This window comes from Paroedura picta, chromosome 3 (genome assembly GCF_049243985.1).
Source record: "Paroedura picta isolate Pp20150507F chromosome 3, Ppicta_v3.0, whole genome shotgun sequence".
In the NCBI taxonomy this organism is placed as follows: Eukaryota; Metazoa; Chordata; class Lepidosauria; order Squamata; family Gekkonidae; genus Paroedura; species Paroedura picta.
In genome coordinates, this window is record NC_135371.1 from 47,926,034 (window position 1) to 47,945,156 (window position 19,123).

Sequence of the window (19,123 nt, forward strand, 5' to 3'; positions counted from 1 at the left end):
ATATGATCATTCAGCATCTAGCCTAGCAATCAGATAAAATTTGAACATAGCCACCCCTTTCCCCTCAAGTAATTTCTCCCTTGCTGCTTCTTTTCCTCCTATGCTGCTTGACTTTTAACCCACTCATATTATTGCCTCGAGAAATTTGAATTGTGTATGCAGTGCAGCAAGACAATCTATGCTTTTTGCAGTTTATGGTGGTGCCTGTAGCCAGCGCAGGGCCACTGTCATCTGCAAAGCTGCTTGCTTAACAAAACAAAATTGCAACTCAGTAACATTTTACAGTGGATACAAGTTTAAAGCCCTTGATTAGAAAAACTTTATACTTTGATTTTTGGGTAGATTTGATCTTGAGCCATGTATTTTTAAAAGCATTGCTCTTGAGTATAAATGTAAAGTGCAAAATTTCCCTATATTTCCTGTGTACATAGATCAGTTTCTTCTTTTACCATATTAAGCTATGTGGTTCCCACCTGGAGATCTCACATAATTAAAACTGATCTTAGACTGCAGAGGTCAGTTCCCCTGGAGAAAATGGTTGTTTTGGAGTGTGCTCTCTGTGGCATCACATCCCTGAGGAGCATTGCCGCCGCCCCCCCCCCCAACTCCACCCATTCAGCCTATGCCTCCACATTTCTAGGAATTTCCCCAAAGTTGGCAGTTGTATTGGTCCAGTTGACGAGAAAGGTGGCTGTACTGTAAAGAATATTTTCTATCAATTACCATTGAAGATTTCTTGCATTTGTTATAAATTCCAGTTTGTCGCAACATCTGAATCCTGCGCTTTAACAAACTCTGTATTGCTCCTTGCTTATAAAGGGCTTTCCAGCACATGTTATCTCATTACCCGTACATCCATATTGTATTGAGTATTTTTTTCATTTCTGCACATTTTGCTCCCCCTAATGGTCACTTTAATATTATATCACTGCACAACTGGTTTATCGCTGGCACTTTAAGAGTTTATGGGGGAAAACTGGAAGTACAGCATTGAAGAATTGAAACAACAACTAGAGGGACCAAAACACATGTAGAAAGGGGGGGAGGGGGAATCCAATACAATTCAAGTACAAAAGTGACAAAAACAAGAAATGTCCCCCCCCCCAAAAAAAAAAAATCCCACATTGTCTCTAAACCATGTTTTATAATCCTGGTTTCCAGTCCAAGCTGTAGTTTGGAAATTGGAACAATTTGTGGTTCATTACAGCAAATTACCCCCTTCAAGGATCGCTGCCTTGTTGTGACCAGGGGCCTTGCGTAGTTCAGTGAAGCTATGAGCTATACCGTGCAGGGCCACCCAAGATGGACAGGTCATAGCTGAGAGCTCTGACAAAAGGTGATCCACTGGAGAAGGAAATGGCAAACCACTCCAGTATCTTTGCCATGAAAACTCTATGGACAGTTCCAATAGGCATAACGATATGACGCCGGAAGATGAGCCCCTCAGGTCGGAAGGTGTCCAATATGCTACTGGGGATGAGCAGACGGCTAGTACGAGTAGCGCCAGAATGAATGAAGCGGCTGGGCCAAAGCCGAAAGGACGCTCAGTTGTGGAAGTAACTGGTGGCGAAAAGACAGTCCGATGCTGTAAAGATTTTTATTCCATAGGAACCTGGAACGTCAGATCCATGAATCAAGGCAAGCTGGACATGGTTAAACAAGAAATGAGAAGACTGAACATCGACATTTTAGGAATCAGTGAACTAAAATGGACAGGAATGGGTGAATTTAATTCAGATGACCATCAGGTATACTACTGTGGACAAGAATCTCGCAGAAGAAATGGAGTAGCCTTCATAATCAATAAGAGAGTAGGAAAAGCAGTCTTGGGATACAATCCCCAAAATGACAGAATGATCTCAGTTCGAATCCAAGGCAAACCATTCAACATCACAGTGATCCAGGTCTATGCCCCAACCACTGCTGCTGAAGAGGATGAAGTTGATCAGTTCTATGAAGCCCTACAACACCTTCTAGAAGCAACGCCAAAAAATGATGTGCTTATCATCATGGGGGATTGGAATGCTAAAGTAGGAAACCAAAAGATAACTGGGATAACAGGCAAGTTTGGCCTTGGAGTACAAAATGAAGCAGGGCACAGGCTGGTAGAATTTTGTCAAGAGAATACAATGGTCATAGCAAACACTCTTTTCCAACAACCCAAGAGACGACTCTACACATGGACATCACCAGACGGTCAACACAGAAATCAGATTGACTATGTGCTCTGCAGCCAAAGATGGAAAAGTTCTATCCAGTCAATAAAAACAAGACCAGGAGCTGATTGTGGTTCAGATCATGAGCTTCTTGTTGCAAAATTTAGGCTTAAATTGAAGAAAGTAGGGAAAAGCACTAGGCCACTCAGGTATGAACTAAATCATATCCCCAACGAATACACAGTAGAGGTGACAAATAGATTTAAGGAATTAGATCTGATAGACAGAGTGCCTGGAGAACTATGGACGGAGGTTCGCGACATTGTACAAGAGGTAGCAACTAAAACCATCCCAAAGAAAAAGAAATGCAAGAAATCAAAATGGCTGTCTGAGGAAGCTTTACAAATAGCTGAGGAGAGAAGGGAAGTGAAAGGCAAGGGAGAAAGAGAAAGATACACCCAATTGAATGCAGAATTCCAGAGAAAAGCTAGAAGAGATAAGAATGCCTTCTTAAATGAACAGTGCAAACAAATAGAAGAAAACAATAGAATCGGGAGGACCAGAGATCTTTTCAAGAAAATTGGAGATATGAAGAGAACGTTTCATGCAAAGTTGGGTATGATAAGGGACCAAAATGGTAGGGACCTCACAGAAGCAGAAGAGATTAAACAAAGGTGGCAAAATTATACAGAACAACTATACAAGAGCGAGCTTAACATCCCTGATGACCACAGTGGGGTAGTTACTGACCTGGAGCCAGACATCCTGGAATGTGAAGTCAAATGGGCCTTAGGAAGTCTGAGCAATAGTAAAGCTAGTGGTGGTGACAGCATTCCAGTTGAACTATTCAAAATCTTAAAGGATGATGCAGTAAAAGTGCTACACTCAATATGCCAGCAAATTTGGAAAACTCAACAATGGCCACAGGATTGGAAAAGGTCAGTTTACATTCCAATCCCAAAGAAGGGCAATGCCAAAGAATGTTCAAACTACCGCACCATTGCACTAATTTCTCATGCTAGCAAAGTTATGCTCAAAATCCTACAAGCTAGGCTCCAGCAATATGTGGACCGAGAACTTCCAGAAGTACAGGCAGGATTTCGAAGAGGCAGAGGAACTAAAGATCAAATTGCCAACATACGGTGGATCATGGAGAAAGCTAGGGAGTACCAGAAGAACGTCTACTTCTGCTTCATTGACTATGCTAAAGCCTTTGATTGTGTGGAGCACAACAAATTGTGGCAAGTTCTTAAAGAGATGGGAATACCAGAGCATCTTATTTGTCTCTTGAGAAATTTATATGCAGGTCAAGAAGCAACAGTGAGAACTGAACATGGGATCACTGACTGGTTCAAAATTGAGAAAGGAGTTCGGCAAGGCTGTATACTGTCGCCTTGCCTTTGCAGTAGGTGCAAACCTGGTATGCAGAGCACATCATGAGAAATGCGGGATTAGAGGAGTCACAAATTGGGATCAAGATTGCAGGGAGAAATATCAACAACCTCAGATACGCAGATGATACGACTCTAATGGCAGAAAGTGAAGAGGAACTAAAGAGCCTGTTGATGCGGGTGAAGGAGGAGAGTGCAAAAGTTGGCTTGAAACTCAACATCAAGAAAACAAAGATCATGGCATCCGGCCCTCTCAATTCCTGGCAAATAGATGGGGAAGAAATGGAGATAGTGACAGATTTTATTTTCCTGGGCTCCAAGATCACTGCAGATGGGGACTGCAGCAAAGAAATTAAAAGACGCTTGCTCCTGGGGAGGAAAGCTATGGCAAATCTAGACAGCATCCTAAAAAGCAGAGACATCACCCTGCCAACAAAAGTGCGTTTAGTCAAGGCTATGGTATTCCCAGTTGCAATGTATGGCTGTGAAAGTTGGACCATAAGGAAGGCCGAGCATCAAAGAATTGAGGCTTTTGAACTCTGGTGCTGGAGAAGACTCTTGCGAGTCCCTTGGACTGCAAGGCGAACAAACCGGTCAGTCCTAGAGGAGATCAACCCTGACTGCTCTTTAGAAGGCCAGATCCTGAAGATGAAACTCAAATACTTTGGCCACCTCATGAGAAGGAAGGACTCCCTGGAGAAGAGCCTAATGCTGGGAGCGATCGAGGGCAAAAGAAGAAGGGGACGACAGAGAATGAGGTGGCTGGATGGAGTCACTGAAGCAGTAGGTGCAAACTTAAATGGACTCCGGGGAATGGTAGAGGACAGGAAGGCCTGGAGGATCATTGTCCATGGGGTCGCGATGGGTCGGACATGACTTCGCACATAACAACAACAACAGCAAATTAAGGAGCCTTCGCTCTGAGCATGGTATGCAATGGGAGGAGGAAGCAAATTCCACAAACACCATTCAAAGAGCCTGTTATTACATTTAAAGACCTTTGACAAAAAGGGATGCTGATGAGGGGGACAGACAAATTTAAGTGCCCCAAGTAAGCTGGGGGGCTTCTGAAACAGTTGTCATGTATTCACAGCATAGATTTAAAAAATTTCATCATCTGTTCTCATCTCTGTTTTATCTTCACAACAACCTTGTGAAGTAGGTTAGATGGAGTGTGGGATGGGCCCAGTGTCACCCAGCAAGCTTCCATGGCAGAGCAGGGATTTGAATCTGGCTTCCTGAGATCCTAATGTGACACTTTAACCCTAAGAAAGCTTAGCTTCCATTGCAAATAGCATGGGGTGGGTGGGTCTGCACATAACATCGGCCAGGATATTCTAATTTGTTTTGTTTTGGGCCCTGCAACACCCAGACTATCCTGAAACTGGTGGCCAATTTGAGATTCCCAATTTTATTTTCTGAGTTATGCCTACCACAAATGGACAGACAGGTGGACAGGTACATGGTAACAGCCAGCCAGGTGATTCATTTTACTATGATATTTGGTTTTGATCAGGGTCATATGGGGGGCAGGTGGAATCTTTGTCTGGGGGCCCATGGTGGCTCTTGGCAACCCTGGGGACAGGTACTTATGAACTGTTGGCTTGATTCTATATAAGGCTCCCCTGAATTCTGGAGAGACCCTACTCTATTCTCCAGATCAGGCTTTCTCAACCACAGTTTTGTGAAACCCTGGGGTTTCTTAACAGCCACTGAAAGGTTTTCTAAATGGTGGGAGTTAAATATAAATATTGGGTGATATAACACATGGTCAGTCTGCCTCTGCCTTCCAAAATGGCCAAGATGGACCTCAAGGGGGTGAGAAGGGGAGCAGCCCTGAGTGGATGTGTCCACAGCTCTGCTTCCCAACCATATTCTTCAGGATTGCACCACTTCTGGGGTTTCTTGAAGCCTGAATAATGGTTCAAGGGTTCCTCAGTGGTAAGAGAGTTGAGAAAGTCTGCTCTAGATGCAAAAGTTAAGTGGCTGGCCTATATGTTGGTGCCCTGTTTCTCAGCTTCTTTCCCTATAGAGATTTGCTTGGCACATTTTCTACTCAGTTTGAAAAATGTATCTTTCTTTCCTAAACTTTGGCTGATTTTTTTATTTTTGTATTCTTCTGTTTTTTATTATTATACAGGTCCAGTTTGAGTGTTCTACTGCTAAGGCTGGTTTTAATTTTACTGCTGTATGTTAATTTCAGTGAAATTTTAAGGCTGCTGTATTTTGTTCTCTGTTGTCTTACAGCTGCCTCATTATCTATTCTATGATTAGCATTAAAATGCATACCTTTTGGAAGCTTTCTCAAGAGCTCTTTCTCTGACTGTCTGATGGCTAATTTTTAATGAAGAAATGCTCCACTGCGTTGATAAACTCATTCCAAGCTATTCGGTTTGAGAAGCCAAAGGCAACATCTCACAGATGAACTACAAGCCACATTTGGCAGGCGTTGTGTCAGGGTTCAAGAAGGATCCAGTTTAGAACTGGTCAAAGGGAGCCCACCAACTGGGATAATTTCTTCTCAGGAAAATGGTGGAGTGGGAGAAGTGAGAGACAATCCTTCTCTTTGGCAGCATGGTCCCAAGCCAAATCTGGCTGCAATACACTTCTGAAAATTCACCCTGAGTTTTTGAAGACAGGGTGGAATATAAATCTCAAAACAAATAAAATCAATTATGCTTAAGCCTAAATCAACTGTAGGCAAATGTCCATGGATAACATTAGAATATCTCATTCATCAAACCACCAGATACTCCATGAAATGTCAGTGACTATTCTTTCTTTGTTTATATAGGAATTCAATATATAAGCACATTTTATAGATCACGAATGGCTTGCCCCCTGGAAGATTCAAGAGACATCTGATTTTCCCTTCCCCCACTACTTCCTCTTTCCCTTTTCTGAAAGCCCCCTTAGCCTCTCTCCTTTTTATAGAATCATGGAGCAGGAAGGGTCCTCCAGGGTCATCTAGTCCAACCCCTTGCAGAATGCAGGAAACTCACAACTACCTGCCCACCCACAGTGACCTCAATTCCATGCCCAGATGATGCCCCTGCAAATAACCTGGAATCACTGGCAAGTCTGAACCCAGAGTGGTGATTGACATTTCCCTGGGCATGGTTAGAAAGGGCTACAAGAGCCAAGCACGGACACATTCCCTTCTGCCCAGCCACTTACAATATGTCTAAATTCACAGAATCAGCATTTCTGTCAGATGGCTATCTAGCCTCTGCTTAAAAACATCCAAGGAAGGAGAAGTCACCACCTCCCAAGGAAGCCTGAGGAACTGCTCTGTCAGAAACAACTTCTGGATGTTTAGCTGAAAATTCTTTTGAATTAATTTCATCCCATTGGTTCTGTCCTACCCAATGGGGCAAGAGAAAACAACCACTCCATCCTCTATGAGGCAGCCCTTCAAGTACTTGAAGATGGCTATCATATAACCCAGTGGTCCCCAACCTTTCTGAGGCTGGGGACCGGCAGGGCATCGTGCCGCGCCCGCGGGCCACGCCCGCGCATTGGGCCGTGCCCGCACGTGCCACGCCCGCGCAACGGGCCACGCCCGCACGGCCCGGCCCTGATTCCCTCTCCCCCCCTCCCGCAGTAAGAAGCTTCCCGGGCCGCAAGCTTGCGGCCCGGGAAGTTTTTTACTGTGGGGGGGCGGGGAGAGGGAGCCGCGGCCCGGCGCCATGGCCCGCAGGTTGGGGACCACTGATATAACCTCTTAGTCATCTTCTCTCCAGACTAAACAGACCAAACTCCCTCAACCTTTCTTCTTACGTCTTGGTCTCCAAAGCCCTCACCATTTTTGTTGCCCTCCTCTGGACATGCTCCAGTTTGTCTACATCCTTCTTCAATTGTGGAGTCCAAAATGGAACACTGTAAGTGAGGTCTAACCAAATCAGAGTAAAGCAGCACCATCACCTTGCACAATCTGGACACTATATTTCTTTTGATACAACCCAAAATCCCATTTCCCTTTTTAGTCACTGAGTCATGTACAGTGTATAGTCTACCACACTGGCTTTCATAAGGTGGCTGTTGTTGCAAGCCACTGGGCTTAACTGAGTCATGCAAGTCAGGTGGCATCTGGTTTGGTAGGTTGCTTCCAGCCTAGGTTTGCCAACCTGCATAGGACCTGAAGATCTCTTAAAACTACAACTTATCTCAAGATGATAGAGATCTGTTGGCCTAGAGCAGAGATTCCCAACCAGGGGTCTGTGGCCTTTCCCCTCCTACCTTAATAGACTTGGCCACAAGCTAAGGAACTGGCTGCCACTGCCCAGAGAACTTGGTGGGTAGGCTATGGGTGTAAAAATAAAAGGGGAGAATTGGTGTGATGTGTTATGTGGGGTTTCAGACTATCTTAGCTTCTGCCTTTCTTTCCAGCCTACAAGAGACGTAGCCATGATAGCAGTGTTAAAGGCAGGGGGAGGGAGTGGAAAGAGGGTGAAGGATGCGGGGGGGGGGGTGGTATCACTTCTGGGAGACTGTCACTTCAAAGGGCATGGCTGGGAGGTGTGACCTCATTTCTGGAGGTCCTAGAAGCCAGAAAATTTATTTCAGGGGCTCCTCCACAGACAAAAGATGGAAAAAGGCTGGCCTACAGCAAATAGCTTATTTGGAGGGCAGTTTCAGTGACTTTATATCCAGCTGAGGCCTCTCTGCTCCCAAAGCCCTGCCCTCCTCAGACTCCACCACAAAATCTCCACATGGATCTGGCAACCCTAATCAGACCTGGCCTCAGTGTCCTCTTTCAAAGGCCAAAATAGGCCTGGAAAGGGCCCTGCCCATCCCCATGACTGTTACTGACAGAGCCAAGACTGGAATACTGTGATTGCCTAGAAACAGCCATTTAAGATGTGGGTTGCCTAAAGCTACAGGTGCTCATTTTATCATTTTCACGTTTTTAACCCAACCAATGTTTTTTTTTAATTTCACTTCCCCCTCTCCCCCCAAACCTGGGGCACTTTTCAGGTTTGTATTATTATTGTTATTGTTATTGTTATTGTTATTGTTATTGTTATTGTTATTGTTATTGTTATTGTTATTGTTATTGTTATTGTTATTGTTAATGTTAATGTTAATGTTAATGTTAATATTAATATTAATATTATTTATTTATTTATTTCCCGCCTCTCCCGACAGGCTCGAGGTGGGTCACAACAACTAATCCCATTAAAATTCCCATTAAAACATCAATCTACTAACATGACGGCTAAAAATCCCATCCCTCCCCCAATTATTAAAGAGGTGAAGAGGAAAGGATAGGGGAGTAGCGTACACTCCAACTCCTAGGGGGGGAGCGATGTCCCTGATTGTAGACCTGTCTTGCTCATCACAAGCTCTAATCTAATCACTGGATTTAGGAATTAAAAGATTAGCCAACTGCGCTTTTAAAATATAAGATGAATTGCTACCTTACTATTAATGTGGAATTTTTTCTAGGACAGTTCAGTATGGCCTGGTTCAGTGCCTCTAGAAAGTGAATGTGGTATAGGAGTTAGGTCAGTATTCCAATACTGGGAAGAGTCAAGTTCTCACCACCAGGAAGCCTTTGATTAGTCATTATCTCTTCCTCACAAGGTTGTTGTGAAGATAAAATGGAGATGGGGGATCCATCTATGCCCCCTGAGCTCCTTGGAGGAAAGGCATGATAAAAATTTGACTGTTTTTAGTACTCCTACAGACCTACAATTAATCTAAGTATGTTTTCTTTTACTATGGTCCTTGTATCTCCTGTCTCTTCAATAACACTTAGAACACTGTTTGATACTAAATCAATGTGATATACAAGTAAAAGCAATGATATTGCATATTATTATTTTGACAGCTTTTACTGCCATGATGTTTATTGTGAACTGCTTTATTGCCGATTGCAAAAGCAAATCAAGGGGTATGGTTTCTCTAAATTAATAAAAACTCTTTTTGTTTTTTTGTTTTGTTTTATAGCTTTCATGAAGAATGGTCTGGAGATATCGCTGAGAGTGGCTGTAGTAGAGATAATGATTATCACAGCAAATTAACCAGAACCAGCAGTGTCATTAGTAAACAGTTAGTACCAGGAAACAATGTTGCTATACATACCATCAGTACGATACATGTTGTTGAGGTTTACGGGACTGAAAAGGATGTGGTTGGGACCTCAGATACTAATTTCCCTGGATAAGCAACCTCAGAAATGCAATTAATGATTTGCTGGACCAAAGCCAAATGGTAATCCAAATGCCTGCTGAATGTGCCTTAAAAAGTGCATCGAAATAAATGACTGAATCATGTCTATGTATCTACCCCAGTTAATGTCAGAATATATAAATGAAAATGATTGCATTTTGGTGTGATTTAAATAAAACAGTGCATACTGATATTTAACAGCAAGTAGCCATTTCTGCCATTTGCTTTCAAAAGTGACCATATGAAGAAAACAATGATACCCTCCTTTGCGTGAAAGAGTTTATATTTTTTGCACCAGATGAAATCACTGGCAAGAAGTACAAATGCACAGGTCTGCAAATTTATTTATCTTCTCTTTTTATAAGTCAACCAGAAAGAATAAAAAATGTATTTTTGCACAATACTATGATGGAATAACAATAAAAAATAAAGTTTTTTAAATTAAGCAATATATATATATATATATATGTTAATGAGTTTGAATGAATGTGGACTGTTTATTAAAATGTGCACAGGGCTTGAGTCTGCAATGCAAATCTTCAGCTGAGCTTGATAGACCTGATATTAATCTAAGGATTTGTCTTGGGAAAATGAGAGTTTCCAGATTCTGACTTGGAAATTATGCTTACTACTTTCAGAGCACTAATGCAGTAGCTGCTAAGGCATAGTCTTGGACCTGGGATATGGCAACATGACATAGAAGATATATAATACGGACGTGCGGTATTAGCTTTTATAAGGAACGTTGCTGAAACAGCCAGGAATTTCATGTACTGCTTATAAGAGTTATCTCAGGACATTGCCTTTGAGAAACCCACCACTAAATAATTAACAGCATAAGTCTGAAGTTTGTTACCTGTATTAATTTATTGCAGTCACATCTTTAGCAGTCACAGTGGGTTGTACAAGGTATGGGCATGATGCAGTGTGCTCCAAGAGCTTCCAGTATTAATAAAACACAGCATCTAGATAGAGATTACTTGCATTCAAGGCACCAAATACATTGGTCCAATAAGGCTGGTGTGTGGAATGCTGATGTGTGTGAAGTGCTGTCAAGTTATAACCGACTTACGGAGACCCCAGCAGAGGGCTTTCAAGGCAAGTGAGAAGCAGAAGTAGTTTGCCATTGCCTTCCTCTGCAGCGTCTTTCGTGGTGGGCTCCCTTCCAAGTACGGACCCTTCTGAGATCTGATGTGATCAGGCGAGATCGTACCATTCCATATCCCCATTAATGCCGGCAACATCCTGTAATTCAGATCAGCATTGTTGCCTTCACCTTGCAGGCTGGAGGCTTCTCACCATGAATGACTGCAGCACGTCCAAGGCTGCATGGTAAGTGGGATCTCAAGCAAGAACCACCCAGCTCACAACAAGCACTTAGAGCCACTAGATGTTCTCCATTCAAAAGAAAAAAGGTAAAAGCCGACTGACAACAGAGTAGTGGCAATAGGATAGAGAAGTCTCTGGAGCCCATGGAGATGCAGGCACAGGGCAGTAGTAGTTGGTTTGTTTAAGTTTTGCTGAGCAAGAAAGCAAGAATAATATAACAAGAAGCTGAAGTGATGGATAAACAGGTCACAACATGGCAAGTGAGACAAAAATGAGACTGCCCAAAAAGTGGCTGGTGGAGTTTGTTATCCAGATTTGTCACTGCAGATGTAAAATCTAAAGTAAAAATAATTCAATTAGTTGAACAGATGGAGAACATCTAAGTGAGAAGCTATAATAGGAAGAACGTTCACAGTCTAGGCAAGCAATAAGAAAGGCAGGTGGGTTTACTGAATCAACTTTATTAGAATACTGTGATTTATTTAAGCAATCTGGAAACTGGGACCCTACACTGAAGATAACTATATATAGAATTTGCACTCTGAATGTTTTGTGTAATTCTGTTCTCCCTGAAAATGTTCTTGCTTTATAATAATTATGCCCCTTGGAGTGTTCTTTATTGCTCATATAAAAATGATATATCTCTCAGGGTGGGGAAAAAGTATAGAAACGACAAAAGCCGTTGAGATGTTAAGAAAACAGGTGAGAAAACAGGTTCAATTAATTATCCTCTTCTGATGTTTGCCAGCAGGCAAATCCGTGTAGATATTGGCTGGGGAACTTAGTGCAGGTTGTATAGGATGGGCTCCTTTTATGCCCAAAAGGGAAAAGCCTTTAAGGGCTGTGTGGAGGCAGGGTGCAGAACAGCCTCGGGGCTGAAATATTGGCCAAGTCCTCAGGAGGATGTTGATGGCTAAGTACTGCAATTTATGCCATTTTCACTCCTAATAACAGACCCCTGCCCTTGGATACCCCAACTGGTGGATTGGTTAAGGTGTGGACAGTAGCTGGGCTGGCAACCACACCCATTGTCCCAGGCCTATGCCTGCCAAGACCCGAGGAACCTGTAATCACTAAAGTTGCAGCCAACTCTTCCCATCAGGGTTGTCAAGTGTCATCCTTTTCTCTCCCCTGCTCCAAGAGCTGGCCCCCACTTCAGGCTAAGTTCATTTCTAAATGCCTACTGCAAGACCAATAAATTATTGTGGGAGCTCTCTATTGGCTTTATGATCTGGTAGGTAAATGTTTAGATGTCTTTTTGCATGCTCCACTAATACCAAAGTAGTTCCTGCATTCATAATAGAGTTTAGGTCACTTATCTAGTAGTTGCAGGAAAGTGCTTTCCCACGTAATGTGAGCTAGCTGAGTGTCAATGCTAAAGAATCCAATTCATGTGAGATCACGGAGACATGGATTAGCAGCATAGTTATCAGCAAGGGGGTGTGTGTCTCAGGTGCAGTTCTTCATAAAGTAGTTGTGACAATCCGTTTCAGACCACTGGTCCAGATGCCATTTATCACTGCTGAGTAAAGCTTGAGTCCAGTGGCACTTTTAAGACCAACAACGTTTTGTTCAAGGTATAAGCTTTTGTGTACATGCACACATTCATATTGTCAGACTAACCTTATCTCTTTTTTTGAGAAAGTGACTACCTTGCTGGATCAGAGGATTGCTGTGGACATAGTTTATCTCAGTTTCAATAAAGGTTCCATATGATATTCTTGTTGACAAGTTGGTGAAATGTGATATGGATCCTATTAGGTGAATCGAGCCCTGGTTGACAGATCGCACCCAAAGGCTGCTTGTAAATGGTTTGTCATCTTGGAAAGGAATAAGGAATGGAGTGCCTCAGGGATCTGTCCAGGGCCCTATGTTGTTCAACATATTCATAAATTATTTGGATGAAGGAATAGAGGTGGTGCTTGTTAAATTTGCAGATGATGCTAAACTGGGAGGGGTATCAAACACAGCAGAAGACAGAATCAGGATACAGGATGATCTTGCAGGCTAGAAAACTGGGTTAAATTGAATTACAATAGTGATGAATGTTAAGTTCTGCATTTAGGTAGGAAAAATCAAATATCATTATAGGATGGGCAAGAGTTGTCTTGGCAGTAGTATGTGTGAAAAGGATCGAGGGGTCTTAATAGACTATACACTGGACATTAGTTGGTGGCTTAAAAGGCAGATGGTATTTTGAACTGTATTTTAAAAAAGCCCAGATCTTATGAGGTGATGGTGCCTTTTAACTCTGCTCTGGTTATACCTCACTTAGAGTACTGTGTTCAGTTTTGGACTCCAGAATTGAAGAAAGATATAAACAAACTGGAGCGTGTCCAGAGGAGGGAAATGAAAATGGTGAGGGGCTTGGAGGCTAAGTTGTATGAGGAAAGGTTGAAGGAACTTGGTCTGTTTAGCCTGCAGAGAAAACAAGAGGTTATATGATAGCTATCTTCATGTACTTGAAGATATGTCACATAGAGCAGGGGAAGTCAACCTATGGTCCTCCAGATGTCCATGGCAAATGCTGGCACAGGCTCATGGGAATTGTAGTCCATGGACATCTGGAGGACCACAGATTTGACTACCCCTGACATAGAGGATGGAGCAGGGTTGTTTTCTATTGCCCCATAGGGATGAAAGTAATTCAAAAGAATTTTTGGCTAAACATCCAGAAGAAGTTCCTGACAGAGTGGTTCCTCAGTGAAACAGGCTTCCTTAGGAGGTGATGGGTTCTCCTTCTTTGGAAATTTTTAAGCAGAGGCTAGATAGCCATCTGACAGAAATGCTGATTCTGAAAACTTAGGCATATTGTGAGTGGGTAGGCAGAAAGGATTGTCTCTGTTTAGCCTGGAAATAAGATGACTGAGAGGTGATATGATACCCATCAAATACTTGAAGGGCTGTCACAGAGTGGAGTTGTTTTCTGCTGCCCCAGAGTATAGGACCTGAACCAATGGGAAGAAATTAATTTGAAAGAATTTTCAACTACACATCTGGAACAAGTTCCTGACAGAGCAGTTCCTCAGCGGAACAGTGGAACAGGCTTCCTTGGGAGGTGGTGGATTCTGCTTCCTTGGAAGTTTTTAAGCAGAGGCTAGATAGTCACCTCACAGAAATGCTGATTCTATGAATTTAGGCCTATTGTAAATGTCTGGGCAGAAGGGATTGTGTCTGTGCTTGGCTCTTGTGGCCCTTCCTTGCATGTCCAGGATATGCCATTCGCCACTTTGGGGTTGGGAGGCAAATGTCTTACAGGCCAGACTGACCAGGGATTCTGTTTTATTTTTGGGTGGGGGGATATCTGGGCATGGAATTGGGATCACTGTGGGTGGGCAGGTAGTTTTAGTTTCCTGCATTGTGAAGGGGGTTGTACAGGAGATCCCTCCCAACTCTATGATTCCAAGAATAAAACAGTCATAAAGGTGCCACTAGACTCAAACTTTGTTCTGCTGCATCAGACCTGCACAGCTACCTACCTTAATTTGTTGCTCATAGTTCAATTTTTGTTATACTGTGCTGGCCGGCTCACCAGTCGGAGTGCTCGTTTTAAGCATTTACATGCTGAGGAGTTAAGTATCAGATTAGGATATAAGAATTCTATAAAATGTATACAAGATTGTTTTCTTGAAGCAGTGAAACACAGCAGAAACCATGCTGCTTGAATTGAAGAACCAATGCAAGTAGATAAAGCTGATTTCCCTCCCTCCCATGCAAATTGTCTGCAAACCAGCCATGTATTTATTTTTTGCCCAGAGCATAACTATCTCTGCTGGCCACAGGCTCTTACAGGACTCGTGGGTTTTAGTTTCACTTTTCACAAACTCGTCACTGAACTTCCGTTTCTGACAGCTGCTCGGAGGATCCAACTTGTTTGAGTCTGTGTTTCAGCCCCAGCAGGAAAAAAAACCCATCACACCCATGGACAATGCTATTCAGAAAATGTAAGTAAAGATTGTTTTGTACAATGAGATTCCAAAAGAGATGGAACTTTTAAAAATCTATAGCTGATTGATATGTTCAAAGACTCTCTAGATCTGTTTTTTTTTAATTCACTCTTCTTGTTTACAGTCTGTTATAAAGAATCTGTCCGTACAAGGAGGTGATGAACAGGGACCAGACTTCTGGTTTATCATCTCATTTCAACCTCTTTGGGGATTTATTTCTATGTATAAAGCTTTCCACCTCTGTATTTCTGACAGTGGAATCCACAGCAATCTCTTCCAAGTCCACTGACTTCAATGGAGCAAAAGGCTGCAAATCTGCTTATGAATGTATCATGAATCTGACACTGTAATAGTTTAATGCATAAGCAGTTGCATGGAATCAAACATTATTTTGAAAAAGGTTTCTGCTGTCACAGTTTCAGCTTTGCTAATCATACATAAGCAAAGTTGGCCCGAGCAAAGGGAAATAAAAATTGCCCTGTTGACATAAGTACCGTCTATCAAGTGAAGGAAATAAGCAAGCAAAGAAATTTGGAAAATAGAGCTCCTTCAATAGGAAATTGAGGGTTGTTTCAGAGATTGGCAGTTTAGGGACAACCTGATTTTAGCCAGCACCCTCGTCCCCGGTCCCCATTTTGGAGCAAAGTTCCATAGGATGCCATAGCCACTTGCTTTTTTTAATCAATTTTAAACACTAGTTGGTGCACATAATCTTCTGACTGTTAGGCTTTGGTTATATTTTAGAGCTTTCTCAGATACTCAGCAGCCTACAGAATCAAGGGAAAAGGTGACTAGAGTATTCACCTGTACTAACCACCCATGTCCCCCATACACATCCCAGTCACTATGTTACACTGCTGGATAATATCTCAAAAGAACCAATTCTCACCTATCATCTTCTGGCTGTTTTTCTTCAGCTTTGCTAATAAAAAGAAGAATTTAGTGAAGAGGGATACACAAAACACCCAAACATTATGTGCCTGTGCTGTGTGAGCACAACAGAAGATTATTGTTGTCAAGAGCTGTGTCCTGGGCTGTAACTTATGTTTTTATCAAAGTGCCACCATAGACTGGAAACTCTAACCAACTCCCCATATACAAAGCAGTGTTTTCTCAATAGGTAAACAGTCAGCGAAACCAAGATAAGAAAACTGTGGAGGAAAAGCTTGTGATTAGTTAAGGCTGCTTTGGCTTTTGCTTTTATTTCAAGTCTTGCATATAACAAAAATCCAGGATTAAAACAAGTTAAGACTTTATTTTACCCCCATATAAATCAAACAACAGTTATTAATGGGTAGATTCCAAAATTAAGTGGTTCTTGTTATATCATTGAAGTGTCAAATTAATTTATGCTTTGGGAATATCATGGCCATTTGGGTGGAGTTGCCAAGGTTTTGGATTTGGAGATGGGAATCTCAGGTCCAAATCCCTAATGGGAGCTAAGTTACAGTATATGGCAACAATTTTTTTAAAATTATTATTACATGCTACAGTTTAGTCCTACCACCCATAACCTGATTTAGCATGTTTATTTTGGCTTTTATTCAGGCCTTTGAAAGGTCTTCATTAATATTTTCTGTTCCAGTGGCAAAATTTTGAGTCATCTAATTAGAAAGAAGGAAAAATTGAGTGTGGCTAAAAGTTAGATTCAAACAAGTTCAGTGCTTTAAGTAGAAATTCTTTTATTGGATTAAATTTATAAACATATATAGCTTGTATTCTCCTTATATTGTTTAGTTTTTTTTAAGTTGATGAAAACTGCTGACATGCAAAGAGAGCAACCCTAAGCAGGTTTACTTGGAATTAAATCTTATTTTGTTACATGGAGCGAAATTCCAGGAATGTGTTCCAAGGACTACAGTTTAATTTTAGCATGCCCAACACACTGGGCATGGTATGCTGTGGATGCAATGATTTAGTCTTCTACACATAGAAAATATAGCTTTCTTCCATAGAGGTCACCAAGGCAACTCAACACTTGAATTGCTTATTAGTTCCAGTAGGAATTACGTTATCCATTCCACAATGTGAGAAGAGATGTATAAATAAGAATTTTAGCTTTGATTGAGTTGACTGGCCACAGCTAGTCAAGTGAATTTATAACTTGATCTTAATTCGATTGCTGTAAACATTTATGTTTTATCCCCCCACCTCTATATTTACATAACATAAAGCAGCAATTTGCTCAGTGGTCCCCAACCTTTTTATCACCGGGGAGTGGTCAACACTTGACAATTTTACTAAGGCCCGGGGGGGGGGGGGAATCTTTTGCCGAGGGACGTCGCTGCCGCTGTCTGAGCTCCCGCTCTGCTTGCTTTCCCGCTGGCATCCCTGACTTCCCACCGCCCACTGGGGGGCGCTGCCAGCAGCAGCTGCGCAGTGCCACACTGAGGGGGAGCCCCAGCTATGTCGGCCACTGGAGATAACTGGTGAGACAGCAGCAGAATGGCAGGGCAGCCCCTGAGGCAGCAGCCGGGGAGGAGGATGAGGAGGATCTGCGGCTCAGTACCGACTAATCTACAGACCGGTACCGGTCTCCGTTCTTTTGAGGCATACAAAGTGCAAGGAAAACTGCTGGGTGGATGCTCTACTTTCCACTTGAATATGTCTGTATTTGCAGCACTGAGAATTACAGACAGATAATAATTCCAATGTGAAAGTGCCATAAATGAGATGGTTTCTTGTTTTTACTTATTATTATTAGGTTGAGATGTAGGTTAGACTAAGAAACAGTAGCCGATTCAGTGTTAGCACTGAGCTTCATAGCCTAAGCAGGAATCTTAATCCAGGGCTGGCTCTGTTTTTTCCATTGTGGATCCTGCTGAATTCACATCGATTTGAACCTGGGTCTTCCTCCTTCCTATCTCCTGAATTGAAACAGAAAGTGTTCTACACTTGATTGGGGAAGCTAAGAGCGGGGAGGGGGAGTGATGGTCAGGAATCTGCTTGTTTATGTTTCTTTTCCTGAACGAGCAAGGGGGAGCCGGCATTAAAGGAGAGTACTTTATTTCTTGATTTCTGACTCAGAGCCAGAGCAAGCCAGGGGATGAGCCAAGTGCAGGACAAGGCTACTTGTTTCTATCTTTTCCTGAAGGGGGGGAGGTGGCAGCAGCCTCACAGAGAACAAGGCAAATCTCTGCTGAGAGAAGTGTGAGTTTCTGGTCACTTTAAAGTCACTTTAAAACAGGGTATAAATAAGTCTTGGGAGGGAAGTATTGCAACCAGGAAGTCTTTGAACTGATGCCCTGGCCAATCGGGGAAGACTGCTTTGCTATTTCAGCATTGGAGGAAGTTAATCTGGTCAAACGCAGAAGATCTACACTTATACTGGCGGCTTTAAAAGCCAGTTCTTCAAATATAGCAACTTATATCCTCTCATTTTGCGGGGGAAAGGCAGGGTCACTGCAGATCAATCATGGATGTTGCAGAGGGAAAATTTAAAGGACCCAAACTCACAATGGAAATCAAATACAGTGCAGATGGGAGGGGTTTATTTGGGCTGGGAGAGGATAAAAAGCAAAGTGCAGACTTGACCTAGGTCTCTCTGGTCAAGGTCCAATGGTATAATCATTGTCTTCAGTGAAGTTCATTTTTAAGTATGTGTTTCAAAACGTAACGCTGGTTTTTGTTAGGTAGGTCAATACATTTTACGCTGAAATATTTAACTGTCAGAAATATCTCATATCTCCATATTTCACACAAATGGATGAGCCCGTGTTTGTAATTGCACCATTAAACTAAATAGTGCATGCTAATAATAAATTATGTATGCAAATGATTTAAAAATGTACAATTTTAATTTTGAACACTTAAATGATGAGAAAAAATAAGTTATGTTATGAGAAAATGCACAATTAATTACTTCTAAAAGTGGCAATTAATTTTATAAATCCAAATTTATATTCACAGCTACGTCTACAAAGTAAATTAAGTTTGTCACCAACTTTTATTTATAGACATGAATTAGAATATTAGAATTGTCTGGACAATAAAGAGAACTGATAATGCTTATAGGAATAATATAAAACAAAAGGATCAAATTCTGTCCAAATGTCTCACTTGATTGCAGATTTAACTCTTTATGGCTTGAAATATGACCCCCCCAAAAAACCCCGATTATTGATAT

At 42.0% G+C, this 19,123-nt stretch overlaps 2 protein-coding genes and 1 long non-coding RNA gene across 5 annotated transcripts in view; 2 read left to right on the forward strand and 1 right to left on the reverse strand.

Annotated features, from left to right (window-relative positions):
- SUSD3 (sushi domain containing 3) overlaps positions 1–10,172 on the forward strand; it is a 54,409-nt gene extending 44,237 nt beyond the window's left edge. Inside the window, exon 5 of the mRNA XM_077325558.1 lies at positions 9,500–10,172. Coding sequence (XP_077181673.1) covers positions 9,500–9,716 — 217 coding nt within the window. The 3' untranslated portion in view covers positions 9,717–10,172. The remainder of the gene's footprint in view (positions 1–9,499) is intronic.
- LOC143831950 (uncharacterized) overlaps positions 1–19,123 on the reverse strand; it is a 39,753-nt gene that overhangs the window by 13,949 nt on the left and 6,681 nt on the right. Inside the window, exons 2-3 of one of the 3 annotated variants that reach the window (XR_013229023.1) lie at positions 15,887–15,919; positions 10,570–11,386 (exon numbers count right to left, since the gene is read on the reverse strand). The exons of 1 other annotated variant lie outside the window; for it this stretch is intronic. This is a non-coding gene — a long non-coding RNA (uncharacterized LOC143831950). Of the gene's footprint in view, positions 1–10,569; positions 11,387–15,886; positions 15,920–19,123 lie in introns of those variants that run through there. One more of the 3 variants, XR_013229024.1, reaches the window with a different exon arrangement.
- The window catches only part of CARD19 (caspase recruitment domain family member 19), a 50,784-nt gene continuing 46,506 nt past the window's right edge, over positions 14,846–19,123 (forward strand). Inside the window, exon 1 of the mRNA XM_077325560.1 lies at positions 14,846–14,994. Within this exon, the coding sequence (XP_077181675.1) occupies positions 14,979–14,994 (16 nt within the window). The 5' untranslated portion in view covers positions 14,846–14,978. The remainder of the gene's footprint in view (positions 14,995–19,123) is intronic.